This window comes from Sinohyriopsis cumingii, chromosome 19 (genome assembly GCF_028554795.1).
Source record: "Sinohyriopsis cumingii isolate HCF-2022 chromosome 19, ASM2855479v2, whole genome shotgun sequence".
NCBI lineage: Eukaryota > Metazoa > Mollusca > Bivalvia > Unionida > Unionidae > Sinohyriopsis > Sinohyriopsis cumingii.
The window spans coordinates 19,318,660-19,337,106 of NC_142979.1; the positions used below are offsets into that span (position 1 = coordinate 19,318,660).

At 34.1% G+C, this 18,447-nt stretch overlaps 1 protein-coding gene across 3 annotated transcripts in view; it reads left to right on the top strand.

The window, feature by feature from the left end:
• Positions 1-2,099: 2,099 nt before the first annotated feature.
• Positions 2,100-18,447, top strand: part of LOC149775228 (NADPH--cytochrome P450 reductase-like) — a 65,671-nt gene continuing 49,323 nt past the window's right edge. Inside the window, exons 1-6 of one of the 3 annotated variants that reach the window (XM_089943391.1) lie at positions 2,100-2,278; positions 12,174-12,343; positions 13,036-13,090; positions 16,050-16,178; positions 16,694-16,846; positions 18,280-18,404. In XM_089943391.1, coding sequence (XP_089799517.1) covers positions 12,180-12,343; positions 13,036-13,090; positions 16,050-16,178; positions 16,694-16,846; positions 18,280-18,404 — 626 coding nt within the window. In that variant the 5' untranslated portion in view covers positions 2,100-2,278; positions 12,174-12,179. Of the gene's footprint in view, positions 2,279-2,680; positions 2,840-9,685; positions 9,969-12,173; positions 12,344-13,035; positions 13,091-16,049; positions 16,179-16,693; positions 16,847-18,279; positions 18,405-18,447 lie in introns of those variants that run through there. The other 2 variants (XM_089943392.1, XM_089943393.1) reach the window with 2 other exon arrangements.

The following is an 18,447-nucleotide window of genomic DNA, read 5'->3' on the forward strand; positions in this document are numbered from 1 at the left end:
AATTTTACATAGACTCTATACAGTCCCAGGGGTTTTTGTCCATGTTAAATTTACATAGACCCTATACAGACCTAGGGGTGTTAATGTTAAATTTACATAGACCCTATACAGTCCCAAGAAGGTCTGTAATGCTAATTCCCCTAGACCCTATATCGTCCCAGAGGTTTTCTCCATGTTAAATTTACATAGACCCTATATGGTCCCAGGGGTGTTTTTAATGATAAGTCCCATAGACCCTGAATCGTCCCTATTCACTACTCATGTTATTGGCATGTGATATAAAAAGTTTAAAAAAACAAAACATGAAAATATGCATGATCGTACTGACAACATATTTACGATATTTTAATCGAGTTTTCGAGCAAGTGAGATGAATTAATAAAAGGAAACAACAATATAAAATGCAATTACTTTTATGATATTTTTGTTTAAAAAACAACTCAGTCCAAACATTTCCTTTTGGTTTTGGCGTTAAACTAAATAAAAATAATACAAAAGTGTCGGTAAAGTTAAAATTAAGACGCAGTCAGATTCGATTATAAAGATTTCTATAACATTATCTTAAATCTAGATCGATATTTATATGAAATAGTCTGCGCTCATGCAAAATAAGAACCAAAATAAATCTATAAAATTCTGTGCGCAAATAATATAACACAAAATGAAATTCTTCTTCGTTGAAAAAAATCAATTTTCGATATCATGCAAATATAGCATCTGAACTTGTTCCGTTTACACAGGAATCTGTGTCAAAACTAAAATGAATAATTAGTGAGTCCATATCTTTTGTTTTCAGTACACGATTGTCCTCGTTTTCGGTTTATATTACTTTTCAGTGAAAACCTAAAAGTTTCCAATAGAGTTACAAAATTTAAAATCAGTTTGCAATTATCTGTTACCATTATTCTACACCGTAATATATTACAAGTTGGTTCAGTTTTAGTCGCATGAAGTTTTAACTCATTCGATGTAGCCCACCCCATCCCCAAAACAAAATTAAACTTGCCTTGCTTATGTCTTCTATGCAACTGTCGGAAGGTATCATAACGTTTAGCCATTAGGCGCCATCATCATACTGGAAGTTATGTTCCGTTGGTATCAGATTGAACCAACTGTACTACACCTTGGCAAAAGAAAATCAAGCATTAATAATGTAGCAAACTATCGTGAAATTAATTTCTGATCTAACATTTGAATAAAAAGCCGGGTTGTCTCAAATATTATTGTTATAAAATATAATTATAAATAGTACAGATAGTGGACAACAATATTGTTATACTATGCATTACCTGCTGTGGTAACATAGTACGGTTTATTTCAGAATTTATCAATCTCAGCGTCAAAAGATTGGATTGTATTACACAGTATATCATACCGCATAATATTTGCAATCTTTTAATTAATTGGTTTGGGTCTTTCAACCATCGTGTATTGCGTCCGGTTTTGATATATACTTTTAGGGATTTTTTAATTTTGGGGGGACCACTCTAGATACGCGAACCCGTTAAAACTTATAAATCGGTGAATGAAATGACTAAGTTTTGTGCATTTGTTATGTTTTTAAGCCTTTTGTTTGTAAACTCTGTAGGATTGCACACAAAAGAAAAAACAATAAAAAACGGATGGTGTGCGAATACTAATGGAAATATAAAAGAATTCAATTAAAATGTAATGATGTTAATGTATCATCGAAGGAGACAAATTTCAGCTTAAATACATTTATTATTTTCACGCTTCCGAATTAATTTAATATAAAATTTACTAACAAAAGTACTATAGGAGCGAAAACAATTTCACCTTTTCTCTGAAAAATAAACTATGGATTAAAATAAATAGCTAAACTGAAAATGGTTCAACATTAGAAGTGCTAGTGCTTCTGTCAACAATGAATTGTTTACGACAGATTTATAAAAAGATGTATTTTATAAACTAAAATGCCTGCATACTATCAACAGCAATCTGGTAACTCGACATGAAGCAAACGATACCAATGAACCCCAATGTACATTTAAAACAGTGAATATGGTAGCACCCTGACGTCATTAGTAGTTAGTCTGGTTCCCTACCTTGCATTTTGATTCACAATCTACCGAAGACATAATAACGAAACGTGGTCAAGAACTAAAACATAGAGCATTGGTGTTGAGTACCAGAGCTGATTTTTTACATTTATTCGCTGATTGAAGGGAAAGGAATCAAAAATATCAACCCCATAAGAATAACTGAGCTGTAAAATAATCCATACCACCTGAAGAGCAGGATATATTTATTTCACAAGGTAAGAACGGTGAGATGTCCAGAGTACGTGACATTTACGATAATAGTCTCGACCAGTCGTGTACGTAGGGGTTCAAAATGTAATACTACAACTAGTGTCAATGTACACTGTTCTTGTGTTTGTGTCTAAATAAACTGAAAATGAAAATTGAACCTCTTGTTTTACAGCTGAAAATTAAAATTTAACATTTTGTTTTACAGTCGGCATATTATGTCACGAGATCTTTGTATGATTTTATTTCATTCCATCGTAACGATTTGTAAGTATTCGAATTACTGGTTCAGTGGAGGCGTCCTACTTTCTGACGTGAACAATTAGGGTCACTTTGGTGTTTAGGATTATTGCTCAATTTGCACTTGAGAAACTGATTAGTTCTATCACGTGATGCAAGGTGATGTAACGGAGAGAGTATATTTCAACTATCTGTGTACTATTGAGACATGCCGGTCTGAAATTAAACATTGACTTTATAGAAGTATCTTAGGGACCTGTTTCCAGCCACTGATTATACACAGTTAGGCCTACATGATATGATATAAATTTTCAGCAATTCAAGATCAGGTAAATATTTTGTTTAAAAATAGAAACTTTAAATGAAAGAAGTAACATTAAGTTAAGTGTACTGAAACTTGTTGTTTAACTTAATGTTTTTTCTTCCATCCCCTCTTGTTTTCCACCATTTTTGCAATTTATTTGTTATACTTGGTTTGTCATTGCCCTGAGGTGACAATATTGTAGCATTTAAGCCCAAAATTAATAACCATATCACACTATAAACTAGTATATCCTGTGATTCTTCAACAGTGTTATGAGGAAGTTCTATATATATTCGACTGATTGATGAAAATAAAAGACCGCTTCGGTGGCCTAGTGGTTAGAGCATCCATCTCAGAAGTGGCAGGTCGTGGGTTTAAATCCCGGCAGAGTCATACCAAAGACTTACAAAAATCATAATAACAGCTGCCTTGTTAGGTGCTCAGCATTAAGAGGTCAGTGTTAGGACTGGTTGGCCTGGTGTCAGGATGATGTGCCTGGGCGGGACATCATGCTACATGTCTGCGGCAGGATGCCCCAGTGCTAGAAATCACTATAAACTGCCACACTGCAGACATTGTAGCAATATGACTGAAAAATTGTTAAAGCTACGTTAAAAATCATAATCACACACAGGAAAATAAGATACTTTAATACTTTCTAATTGAAAAGTGGCATTCATCACCAAAATATTCTTTTCACAATAATACTAATTTTGGACAAACGGAATACCACCCGTACGTTTTCATGACTTGTGTTTTGTCGGACTATTCTGCACAGGGCTTTGAAAAGATGTCATTTTTATGCATCAGGCTATGGAAATAAAATGCATTACTTGATACTCTTTCAGTCATCATTTCAGCCGATGAACTAGGTCATGTTTATAGCTGGTTTTACAAAATTCAATATGCCACTAAATGGCAATTGATATTAAGCAAACTAAACTTATGTTGTAAAAAATGAGTAAAAGTTAATTATTTGATAAAAAAAAGCTATTATTTTTAAGAGAAATGACAATGAATAGGATGTAATGTGTTTACAATGTCTTGTTTATGGAAAAAATTACTAAAGAATTTAGAAACAGACTATACACTTGGGAATTTCTATAGAATCCATCAGAGGCAAGTTGACAAATTGGATAGCAGACGATGAAGTTAGTATGTGACAACTTGTTGCAAAATGATAAACTTGGTTTAAGATACAGCATTGTTCGAAGGTAAACAATTCTATCATTTAAATAACGTATTTATTTTTATGATTATAAATGATAAATATTAAACAGGTTTTTCTGGGTTGCAAGTTCAAGAAAGTCATGGAATGGGTCTTGATGTTGGCATTTTAGAAGTCACAGCTTCATGCTCATTTAGAATAGAAATGTGGGTTATTTTTGTACACTTTATGAATATCACTTTCCTTAATTAAAGGACGATTGTTCTTTCTTTATACAAATTGGATTTTTGACCTGAAACAACACGTGATCCAGTGTTTACAGGAATGATGTATCGTTGCACAGATTTATCCGATGCACATAATAAGCTGATGGGGTTGTGTGTGTGTATCTGTCTGTATATCTGTCTATCTGTCTGTCTGTCTATCTATCTTTCTATCTATCTATCTGTGTATCTATCTTTTTTTTTTCTCTCTCTCTCTCTCTTTATATTTCCAATGTGGGTATGGGAGAAGGCTTGCCATAGCTTCCCAAGGGTTAGTGGTTCCAATTAGAATTTCCTGGATCATTCCTGTACTAATTATACTGGCCACCATGTATAGCTTATTGTGTGCAGAAGAATGGCATTAAAGACACAAGGAAAGATCCATTTGGACAGTGTTACATCATCATAGAGCACTGATGTCTCACTTGAGAATTTCTAACATAATGTTGTTTCATTGTGCATTCAGGCCATTATCTCTCTTAGTATTTATGATATTTTCATGAAATGAATCGCACTTTATTCAGGAAAGATTGCTCTTTTGACAGTAGTAAAATCTTAAAACCTCAGTATTATGCATAATTCTCTTGCCCATTAGATTCTGTGTCACAGTCATGCATATATGATTTATTGTTAGCTACTGTGTTGATTGTCAGCAGTCACTGATATTCAGCTGAAAAATTATTTTCATATTTGTAGTGTTTCCTCTAGGTAAGCATGCAGTGTCATGAAGATGCAGGTCACATTGGCATCAATTTATTGTTTTATATTAAAGCTTTTGCACGTCAGATATGGGTGGAATTGGTGTGCGTATGTAATACATCATTGCACTAGTACAGCTTAGATATGTTGGGTGAGTAATACATTGTACTGATACAGTTGAGACATGGTGCATAGGTAATACATCATTGCACTGATACAGTTGAGACAAGGATGATACATCATTGCACTGACACAGCTTAGACAAGTTGGGTGGAAAATACATCATTGTACTGATACAGCTTAGACATGTTGGGTGGGTAATACATTGTACTGAAAAAGCTGAGACATGGTGCATAGATAATATATCATTGCACAGATACAGCTCAGACATGTTGGGTGGGTAATACATTATTGTCCTGATACATCTGAGACATCATGCATAGGTAATACATCATTGCACTGATACAGCTGAGATGTGGGTGATACATCATTGCACTGATACAGCTTAGACATGTTGGGTATGTAATGCATTATTGTACTGATACAGCTGAAACATGGTGCACAGGTGATACATCATTGCATTGATACAGCTTAGACATGTTGGGTGGGTAATACATTGTACTGATACAGCTGAGACGTGGTTCATAGATAATAGATCATTGCACTATATCAGGACAATAATATATGTCCAATTAGATCTTTACATCATTGCACTGATACAGCTTAGACATGTTGGGTGTAAAATACATTCTTGTACTGATACAGCTGAGACATTGGGCATATGTAATATATCATTGCACTGATACAGCCGAGACATGGGTGATACATCATTGCACTGATACAGCTTAGACATGTTGGGTGTATAATACATTATTGTACTTATACAGCTGAGATATGGTGCATATATTATACATCATTGCACTGATACAGCTTAGACATGTTGGGTGGGAGATACATTATTGTACTGATACAGCTGAGACATTGTGCGCAGGTAATACATCATTGCACTGATACAGGTTAGACATGTTGGGTGGGCAATACATTATTGTACTGATACAGCTGAGACATTGTGCGCAGGTAATACATCATTGCACTGATACAGGTTAGACATGTTGGGTGGGTAATACATTATTGTCCTGATACAGCTGAGACATAGGGCATAGGTAATACACCATAGCACTGATACAGCTTAGACAATTTGGGTAGTTAATATATCATTGCACTGGTATGACTTAGACACGTTGGGTGGGTGATACATCAATACACTGATACCGCTGAGACATAGTGGGTGGGTAAGACTTCATTGCACTAATACAGCTGAGACATGTTGGGAAAGTGATTAATTAATACACTGATAAAACTGAGACATTGTGGGTGGGTAGGACATTATTGTACTGATATAGCTGAGAACAAAAAACTAAATGTACCCAGTGGGACTCTTGACTCTAACTATTCAATGGACACTATTGTAGATGCAAATGTAAATGGATTTTCAGGGTTTGTATGTGACTTTGAAGATGCTAATATATATGAACATTTAAATATAGAAATAGGATGTCAGAATGATAAAAGCAGTATGGAGACAATCTCAGTGAGTACCCCATTGCATGATGACATACATGTAATTGATATGAAACTAAATACAAAAGGTTTTAACATAGGTCACTTAAATGTACAAGGTATAGTGGGAAAGATAGACCAGATTAAGTTAATGTTGTCTTCCATGGAAAATAATATACATGTTTTAGGACTCACTGAAACCAAATTAAATGCTAACCACAATGATGATCTATTTCACTGTCAAGGCTACAATAAACCATTTCGTAGGGACAGAGAGACAGCAGGGGGGGGGTCTTGTTGTATACATTAGGGAAGATGTAAATGTAAAAAGGCGACTTGACTTGGAGTCACATGAAATTGAGAGTATCTGGGTGGAAATTTTTCAAAATAATGCAAAATCTTTCCTAGCTGGTTTCATTTATAGACCACCTTCCTCCAAAGCATTTTGGAATGATAACTTTTTGAAACAAATAGAAAGTGTTCTAGCACAGGAGAAAGAAACATATATACTCGGAGATATAAATAAGGACCTTCTCAATACTCAAATAAGGAACAACTGGATGGAATTTATTGAATCTTTAGGCCTAGACCAGTTGGTAAATGAGCCTACAAGGGTAACAGAAAAATCAAGCACTCTTATTGATCACATTTATACTAATCTACCAGACAATGAGGCTTGTGTTAATGTACCAAATGTTGGTCTTAGTGACCACTATCCTACTTTTTTGACAAGAAAGGTTAAATGCAAGAAAAATAAGAAAAATACACATAAAACGATCACTTACAGATCGTTCAAAACTTTTATTGAAGAACAATTTCTCAATGACCTATATAAAGTTCCATGGAGTATGATCCAAAATTTGGATGACATAGATGAAGCCATGAGGGTGTGGACTGACTTATTTATGGATGTAGTATCTAAGCATGCACCACTGAAAGTACATCGAGTAAAGACTGATTTTCAACCTAATTGGCTTACTACTGAAATCCTAGATGCTATGAAAACACGAGACAAATTCAAGGCTATGGAAAACCATGCACAATATAAAGTATGGAGAAATAAAATAACAAGTATGATCAAAAAAGCTAAAAAAACTTATTATCAATCATTACTTGAAAACATAAAGAGCAACACAAACTCCATTTGGAAAGTCTTCAATGAACTCACTGGAGGAACACACAAAAAACAGACAAATAAAATTCACTCACTTCTGGTAAATGACACCATAGTCACTGATGAAACTGACATTGCAAATGTTTTCAATGATTTTTTCATCAACATTACCACAAAGTTAAAAGAGCCAGTGATAGAAAACAACTTTAATGAACTGAAAAAGTTCTGCAGCAGTAAAATCTCAAAGGAGGTATGTTTCTCTATCCCACCAGTGTCAAAAAACTTTGTTAAAAAATGTCTCAGTGAACTTGATACCAAGAAAGCTACAGGACTTGATCAGATTGGTCCACGACTCATTAAATCTTCTGCCTTTGCTATTGTAGATAGCATAACATTCATAATTAATTTAAGTATTGCAACCTCATCTGTCCCCAAAATATGGAAAACTGCAAAAGTAACTCCTATTCACAAATCTGGTTCTAAGGATGATGCTGATAACTACCGACCAATTTCAATACTACCAAACTTGTCAAAATTGATTGAAAAACATGTCCATGACTCATTCATGTCATATTTAACCAAACACTTGCTGTTACACCCTAATCAATCAGGCTTTAGACAGAACCATTCCTGTGAGACTGCCTTGATCTCCCTAACTGATAAATGGCTTCAAGCACTTGACCAAGGTAGAATAATAGGAACTGTATTTGTAGATTTCAGGAAAGCTTTTGACATGGTGGATCATGAAATCCTTTTGAAGAAACTGAAAATCTACCAGTGTGATGAAAGAACAATTAGATGGTTTACTTCATACTTAAATGAGAGAACACAACATGTTTACATAAATAATGTTCCGTCTGAACCTGAAACAATTAGATATGGAGTACCACAAGGCTCAATTCTAGGTCCACTACTATTCATTTTATTTATTAATGACCTACCACTTTTACTAAGAGACTCAATATCATCTACAGATCTCTATGCAGATGACACAACATTGTCAGACATCCAAAACACAAAGCATGAGCTCGAAATTTCTTTACAGAATGCACTAAACAAACTGGAAAACTGGTGCACATGTAATGGCATGGTGGTAAATACTGGTAAAACTAAAATATTACTTATCTCAACACGGCAAAGAAGGACAAATCTTGATAGTGATGAACTATGTTTGACATGGAAGGATACAAATCTGCAAATAGTCTGTCATGATAGGCTACTTGGTGTTCTGGTAGATAATAACCTATCATGGACTGAACATATCAAACATACCAGTAAAAAAGTCAATTCAAGTTTATGGCTTCTCAGTAGGATAAGACATTTTCTCCCTGAAAGGCACAGGAAACTATTTTATAACAGTTACATACAACCCTATTTGGACTACTGTAGTACAGTATGGGGTAATTCAAATGATAAAAACATAGCAAAGCTGGCACATCTTCAAAAAAGAGCATTTGGGCTAATATCAATCCAGAAAGAAAGCAAGGAAAGTTTAGCTGGTAGGTTAAAAATATTACCTATTAAAGACCGAATCTGTTTGAGAAAAGCCAAATTAATGTACAGGATATCTCAGAATAGTGCTCCTGAATATTTACAATCACTATTACAGTATAGGCTACCTGGTAATACTCCCCACCTGCGATCCATGTCTACCAAACAGTATAAAATTCCCAAACCAAATAAGGAGTTATTTAAAAAAAGTTTACAATACTCTGGAACTCTGCACTGGAATAGTATTCCAGCTGAGATTAGAAATGCCCACTCTATTTCCTTCTTCCAAACCCAATATATTCAGTGGCTTCAGAGATGCAGCTTAAATAAATGAATTCCTTTGTATGAGGGCCTCAAGGTAGATTAGTTTTTAGCTAATTGTGTTACCCTCTTTAAATAAGGTCATTATTATTATTATTATTATATAGATATATTGGATAGGTAATACATCATTATGCTGATACAGCCGAGATAACAGTGGGTTGGTAATACATCATTGCATTGATACAGCTGAGTCATGGTGGGTGGGTGATAGATAATTGCATTGATATAGCTGAGACACGGTGGTTGGGTATACATCATTGCAATGATATAGCTGAGACAGTGGGTGGATGATACCTCATTGCATTGATACAGCTGAGACAGTGGGTGGATGATACCTCATTGCATTGATACAGCTGAGACAGTGGGTGGATGATACCTCATTGCATTGATACAGCTGAGACAGTGGGTGGATGATACATCATTGCATTGATACAGCTGAGACAGTGGGTGGATGATACCTCATTGCATTGATACAACTGAGACAGTGGGTGGATGATACATCATTGCACTGATACAGCTGAGACATAGTGGATAGGTAATACATGGTTACACTAGTGTAGCAATAACACCTTATTCATCAAACAATTGTTTCAGTCCTTCCTGACTTTTTCCCAAACAGATTTTAAGAAAAGATCAGTATAAGAGCTTACTGATACTTCAATAGTTGCAAATGGTTCTTTACCTATGTATTGTTTTGTAAAAGAAACTTTTATTATATTCTTAAATATTCAATATAGAAACTTACTGGAAAAATAATCTTCATATTTTGTTAATTACTATGTTTTCACATGTGAAAATGCAAGATTTTCCATCATGCCGAGCTTGATTGTGTGGGACTACAGAAGCAACACTACCCAGCAACAAAATTTACCACTTTGTGAGCTAGAACTAATACATAGAAACTGTATTATCTTTCAGAAATGGAAATGATTATTTGCTAAGAAATTGGACTCTTTGCTATTTGCTTGTCTATAAAGTTATTTCCCTTTACTTCCTTAACAACAATGATAAATCCAATGTGATGCATTGCTGAAATTAACATGTTTTCAACAAAAGACTAATTATTATATCTACATGTATTACTAAATGTTAGCCAAAGTTTGATCACCACCATGCAATCTGTTATCATATGCAGTCGTAAATCAAGGCTGATGCAATGGTTACAAAATTTACAGATTGCTCTGAGAATAAAACGTTTTTAAAGCCTTATGTCATATTTGAATGTTATGAAGTGCTTTGTCAATATAGGACGCAGATTATTTCTGTAACATGACAATTTTATTGTGTGTTGATTATTATTCTACTATTCGTTATATACTCGTGTACCAGTTGAGTCCAGCTCAATCAACATAGACCATGATCAGAGTTTGTGCTCTATTTTCTGATTTTAGCTAGTGTTAAATGATGTCTGTATTGGAAATAAATAATTTTGTTGAGACAACCACAAGGGATAACAATTTTATACTAATTATATTACTTTCTTTTAATTATTATTATTATTATTATTCTTATTATCATTATTATTAAAACAATACTAGAATGATTATCTGCAGCTTTAGATTCTTTTATAGTACTGTTGTTGCTGTCCAGTCCATCTGTCTAGGATTTTTGTAAGTTTCCAATAATTGATATTGAACAGCAGCCGTTATCTGTTTTTCACCTTTAGTGGGGGTGGTAATACCAGTTGGAATAATGGGCGTATTGTGATTAAAATTATTCTAAACTTGTTCTAAAAATGAATTTCTCGTTGCTGAAGAGTGGTGCTTATGATGTTTTGCTAGTCGATTCCACATTGTAGATAGAACTAGTACAGTGACCAGTTTCTGCATTTTTATTGAAAAGGACAATATTTTTTAGTCAGAATTACATATAAATTGATTAGGTCAGAATTGCATACAAATTGACTAGACTTTGGTTTTACAGGTATATTGCATCATCAAGCATACATTTAACAGTGTTTATGGACCAAGCATTTAATAGAGGTGGGCTTTGATTGTCTTTTGAATAGGATATTTTTGTTTCTTTAATAATTATGCTGAGGATCAGTTCTTTGCCAGAACAATAGGAAAATAATCTGAATAAATATTCTAAAACCACAAAAAGAGTTATTTAAGTTTTGCATATTCTGGCCTATTGATTTGGAATAGTTTACTTCAAGATGTAAAAAAGGCACCCTTATTAAATGCTTGTCATCAGAGAATAATAAAATGGCTACATCATATACATATGAAAAATAATTTTATCCTTTCATTCCTCCTCATTTTATTATCGTTTAATCTTTTCCTGACAATGTTTTATTTTCATTTCCCTCTTCTACTCATTTTTGGATGAAATTGTTAATAACTGTACTTCAGAACATCTTTGTACATTAACTTCAAAACATTTATTATTATTGTTGTTATTATTATTATTATTATTAGTTGCCTTTACTTGTTACATCAGGGGATGAAATTCAATATCCTGGGCATCTAAAAATGTATGGGCAAAAATGAAATTTCATGTAACATACCCAGTTTTTAGATAGAAAAATAAAATGTTGAATTTTCAGATCCTATCCCATGTACCATTATCATGCTGTTAGGTCATAAATTGGAATCGTCACTCCCTGTAAACGTGGAGACAACAGCTATGATTCAGTTAATTTCTTATGTGATTGTTAACTTCTGTGAATTTTTTTATTGGGAAAACAACAAATTGTAGTAATTTAATGAATGTTTCATACTTACGGATCTCTTTGAAGACTACAATGACGGAAGAAACCATCCAGGCTGCTGAGGATGTTGTGACTGAGCCATATTTTTCCACTCTAGATTTCTTCATTCTGTCTCTTTTGGCTGGGATTGCAATTTATTGGTACATCTTCAAGAGTAAGAAAAGACAGCAACCAACATTCAAAAGACTAACAGTTGCGTAAGTGTCCTAACTCTATTTTTCTGTATGATTAATTTTTTTTAAATCACTATTTATTTTTGATGCAGCTAGATGTTATAGTTTCATATAATAAATGTTCCTTGTAGTTTTCTATAAATAAAAATGTCTCTGATTTTGCAGTGCCAATTCCTGTTGATCATTATTACTTGTCACATAAACTTGCTGTTTTGTATAGGTGCATCACTTTCAGATTTATTTTGAAAATCTTGCTTTAAAATAATCATTTTGATGTGAAATTGTGTTTATTTATTGACATTATTATTCCGTGGTTGTTGCCAATGTATTTACATTGGTATGTTTTCCATCATTCTGTTTCAACTATTTGCATATTTAGAAATCCCAAGATAGACTATTGTAATTGAGAAATCTTAAAATTCTGTGAGAATAAATGAAACTCTTTTTTTTTTACCAGTGTTACTGAAAATTTGTCAAAGGGCTAATTCAAGAGAGTCAACTAATCCAGATATGCCATGGCATAATGTGCCAGCAGATCTGGGTCTATGCAGTTTGATAGGAGTAGTCAGCAGAACAAACAGCATAACAATATACACTCTGATCTTCCGGTGCGTTAAGCGACAGTAGATCACGGACAGTGTTGTTTGCAGTTGCGCTAGACTTTTAAGCAAGTATATATGGTATTTTATTGATGATTCTTGCTGTTTTCTTTGCAGCCCCATGACAAACAAGTCCAATGATTCCAGTTTCATAAGCAAAATGAAATCTTCAGTAAGTAATGTCTTAATTTGTATGGAAGAGTATCATTGCACAGGCTTATTTGTTGCCAAACCCTGGAAACCAGTTTGGCAAATATCATTGTCCCAGTAAAATCATTCTAATACTAATCAAATCATTTCTTCTGACCAGTTCTGTAAATTGTCCAGAATTTTGGGTTCTGATTTTATCTGGTTTAGGGAGGTTTGACATTTTTTGGTTGGGACTATGGATTTAGTTTTTTTGTGATTTTAATTTTTGGTCCATTCATTGGCACAGTAACCCCCACAAATTTGCAGGGGGTATAGACAGGCCCAGAGGTGCCCCAAATTTACCATCAGACAACATTTTATTTTTGGGATGGGGCCCCAGCATTTAAAATTTTGCAAGGGGGGTGGGGTGGCAGAAGTTTTTGCCATGACACTGGGTCTTTTATGTTCAATGACTTATCTTAACCTTCTAAAAATCCATGGGACCTATTTTGTTCCAAACTTTGCAGAGATCGTTCTGCTTTTAAGGGTTAAAAATTTTGCAAATGATGCTGAACCATAATTGACTAATGCTATTATTATAAAAGAGAGACAAATCTTGAAATGACATTTCAAAAATGCTGAACAGAATTTGATAAGATTTGACAGAAAAATTACAGTTTGTTCAAGTAACACTGATATACCATCAATTATGGTTACAATTACTAAAAACAACCCTAACCACTCTCAGGGGCATAGTGGTTAGAGCATTCACCTCAGAAGCGGTAGGTCGTGGGTTTGAAACCCCAGTCGAGTCATACCAAAGACTTACATTTGGTACTAACAGCTGCTTCGCTAGGCACTCAGCATTAAGAGGTAAGTGTTATGACTGGTCAGCTTGGTGTCAGGATAATGTGACTGGGTGGGACATCATGCTACATGTCTGCGGCATGATGCCCCAGCGCTAGACATCACTATATACTGCCACACTGCAGACATCGTAGTGATAAGACTAATTTTTTTAAAAAGCTAAGTTAAAAGTCTTAATCACACACACACTAAAAACAACCCTGTACATGAATGTATTTTTTAGCATTGTGCTTATGTGAAGTTAAATCCTGTACATGTGTATTGTATCATTAGTTAGCATTGTGCTTATGTGCAGTTAAACCCTGTACATACATACTGTATCATTAGTTAGCATTGTGCTTATGTGCAGTTAAACCATGTACATATATACTGTATCATTAGTTAGCATTGTGCTTATGTGCAGTTAAACCATGTACATACGTAATTTATCATTAGTTAGCATTGTGCTTATGTGCAGTTAAACCATGTACATACTGTATCATTAGTTAGCATTGTGCTGATATGCAGTTCAGCCATGTACATTGGCTACCTCGCCTTCTTCAGATGTTGAAAAACTTGTGGTTTACATTACTATAGAATCAAATCATTCATGTTTGATTTCAAACTTTATGTTTACCACTGTTCCATTGATATTACTGGAATTGGCCTGTGGCAGTTTGCAAGAAAAGTATAGCAGAATCAGCTAAATTAAAATCAGTTTTAGCTCTACAAATTAAAATCAGTTTTAGCTCTACAAATTAAAATCAGTTTTAGCTCTACATAAAAAGATTTGATGGGATGTCCTGTTGTCTGTTGTCAATCATCGATGTCTATCTTTTACTACAAGTTTGTTATTGTTACTTCTCCTAAACTTAACACACACATTCATCCCAAGATCTAGTTGATCCTAAATTAAGATGGTCTTGCTTGGGCATCCAATATGACCAAAACATGTTGTTATTACTACTCATCCTGAATGGATATTCATTTCAGCATGGGTTTTTCGCTACAAGACTCAGTATGATGTCTAGTGGGTCCTAAATAAAAATGTTGTCAATCCGATGTTGAATATGGCTGCCGTGGTAACCATCTTGAACATCATGTCATTGCTACTTACACTGAATGGAACGTCATATCAACTTTGGGTTTTCGCTAAAAGATATCTCATGATGCTTGATAGGATTTTCACCAGAGGAATTCTTTTTTTGTGTGTTGGTTTTACATAAAATTGTGCCGATCTGGTATGCAATATGTCCTCAAGTGTCCGTGTTGAAAATCTTACTGCTACTCTGCCTAATTGGTGCCAGATAGAAATGGTGCCAATCTGACACCCACTATCAAAACATCTTGAAAATCTTATTATTGCTACTTTTCCAAAATTTAAAGTCATAAGGCTAAAATATGATATTTATTAGGTTGTAAATAAAAATGGTACCGCTCTGACCTCGAGGCAAACACCTCCTAAAGGTAAAGTTATATTGACATATGATTTTCACCAGAACACTTATTATGTAGTCAAGTTGGACCTGAATGACAATGATGCTGATCTGACATCCAGTAGCCACCATGGTTGCCATCTTGAAAAGCTTGTATTGCTACACCTCCAGAATTGATATTCATATCAACATAGTTTTCACCAAATGACTTCTTTTGATATCTGGTTGTTCCTAAATGAAAATGGTTATAGTGTTTCTTTGAGTATTACATTACCACACTTTGCAAATGGAGTCATGGAGACTGGAATACTAATCCTGACATTTTTCCTTTAGGAGGGAATGTACTTTACTACTACCATTACCATCACCACCACCAAATATGTTATAAAAATGGGGGAATTTGTAATGACATGCCATCAAAGTTTCTGTAGCTTAAGGAGTTGCATATTTTCATCTAATGTGCAAATTATTGAATGAGTTCCGTGAATTTTACTTTAAATGAGCACAGCAGTAAGATTCTGTTTATCAAGTCAATAAAAATGCTGATTTTATTAAACCACAGAATTATATAGTGAAATAACTGAAATACATTTGATTCTTACATCTTTACCTGGCATTAAATAAGGTGTTATTACTCGTGTTTAATAAATGAGAATTATGGTATGTGTACATTAACATGAATAAGACAGTATTCATAAAACAAATATTATTCCATTTCAGGGCAGAAATGTGGTAGTATTTTATGGGTCCCAGACAGGTACAGCGGAGGAATTTGGAGGACGACTAGCCAAAGATGCCATAAATTATGGCATGAAGGGGATGGTAGCTGACCCAGAAGAATGTGACATTGTATGTGCACCAATAACATATCCATTTGATCACATATATGTGTGCTGTCTTATAGACCCCAGCAATTGGAATCTTCCAAACTAAAACTTTACCATCACAATAACTTGTGCTTCTAAAACATTGACTTCCTACATGACTTTCCTCATACTTTTATGTCCTAAAAGATTAGTGTTGTGGATTGGGTTCATATATCAAGATCAGTCTATAGTTATCTCTATAACTGAGCCATGATTGATCAGTTCTCTTTGAGTTTTAATACACCAGTGTTAAGTCTGCATTATTATGTTGTTGTGTGATACATGTCTACTTCTGTTAAATTTTGGCTTGTCCTATCCATAACTTTGTAATAGTTGGAAAGATTTTGATGAAACTTTTGTATTTTGGGATTGAGTGGAATTATGACAGATGATAATTGCAATGAACACAATAAATCTAGGATAAAAATTAGTTTTTGAGTTATTCACACTGTTAGAGTTCAGCAATATGGAGTGGCAATTATTAATTTCTTCTTACAGGACGATTTACCAAAACTAGCAGAAATAGAAAATTCGCTGGCCATATTCTGCATGGCCACATATGGAGAGGGAGACCCAACAGACAATGCCCAAGAGTTTCATGAATGGCTTCAGAATGGTGAAGGAACATCATTAAATGGTGTGCGCTTTGCTGTGAGTTTCCTTTATGAAAGTTTCCATTTAAAATACACTGAGAATTCACCAATTGTTTTCAGGTAATGCATGGAACATAAATAACAGTCTTGCACGATTTGCATGGTATGATTAATGATTTACTGTATATTCTTGTGTAAAAGAAAGATGCAGCTGAAAACTGCACAGACTCTGATCTGTCATTACATAATGCACTAGCAGATCTGGCTGTTTGCACTTTGTTTGGAGTAATCATTCAAACTAATTGTAGAAGGTGACAAAAAGTGGTGGTTTTTATTAAGGTAAATTAAAGAGTATTTTATATTAAATAAAGCACGAGTAAATTTTTAATAGTATGTTTAGATCTCTCTGACAGAACTGTTAACACTGACAGACCTGTCAACACTGATGGAACTGTCAACACTGATGGAGCTGTCAACACATTATCTGCTTTGACCTCAGGTCGGATATTAAAATTTCACTATGTGGAGAAAAAATGCAAGACACTTTAATTTGAAAAGAGGCCAACTTTTCATTGTCCAATTGATTCTGAATTTGGTTTAATTAATGTTTACAATGACTACTGGAGACTGCTGCAAGCTTCAGTAACTGAGCAGTGTAATTGCTGATCACACTATTTTTTTCTTAGCTGCAGCATTATGATTCTTATGGTCATGAGATGGTGATCAGTTTACAATTTTCACTGCCCAATTCTTAATATTTGGTTGCAGATGCAACCATTACAGTTTCATCTTTGAGCACTCAAACGGGTTGTTACTTTACAAAATGTCTGTTTCCGTTATCTTGGACAAATTTATTTAAGAAAAAAATAATATATGGCATCATTGCAGGAAAAGAAAATATATATATATATATATATATATATATATATATATATATATATATATATATATATATATATATATATATATAGATAAAATGCATATTGCATTTATGACTGTGGTTAAGTTGGAGGTGGGTGGTCTTTAATAACTATTTTATTTGGGCAGGCAGTATGTCAAAGGTAAAGGAATTTGCAATGTGAAGGGAGCAGAATTGCTCAATTTTCCTAAATAGAATTTATGCAAATGCCAAATTACATTAGAAGAAAATAGTGTACACTGTTAGAGGAATAAATTGATGTAAAATATTCAGCATTATGAAGCAATAGAAGCAAACATTGCTACATTTCAAACTCATGAGATGTGTAGATACTGATACAACTGACGAAAAGCAACAAACCCAGGACATTGTGACTGAGACAAGAACAGTAAGACTGGCTGTTGTGGTGTCTGGCCATTACATTGTTTTGTTTTCAACAATTGTTAGACATTTTTGTTAATGTGATTGAAAGTTGTGAAATTATTCTGGAACTGTTGGGGGAAGGTTAGAAATAGCGTTTGGGGATTTTTCTGTATGTGTACTAACACCTTTTTTATGTACATGTATTGCAGGTATTTGGACTGGGCAACAAGACATATGAACATTATAATGCTATGGGAAAATATGTGGACAAACGTCTTGAAGAATTGGGCGCAGAGAGAGTGTTTGAATTAGGATTGGGAGATGATGATGGAAAGTGAGTTTCTAAAGTTGCTGCCTTTTCTTTTTCTTGTTATGAA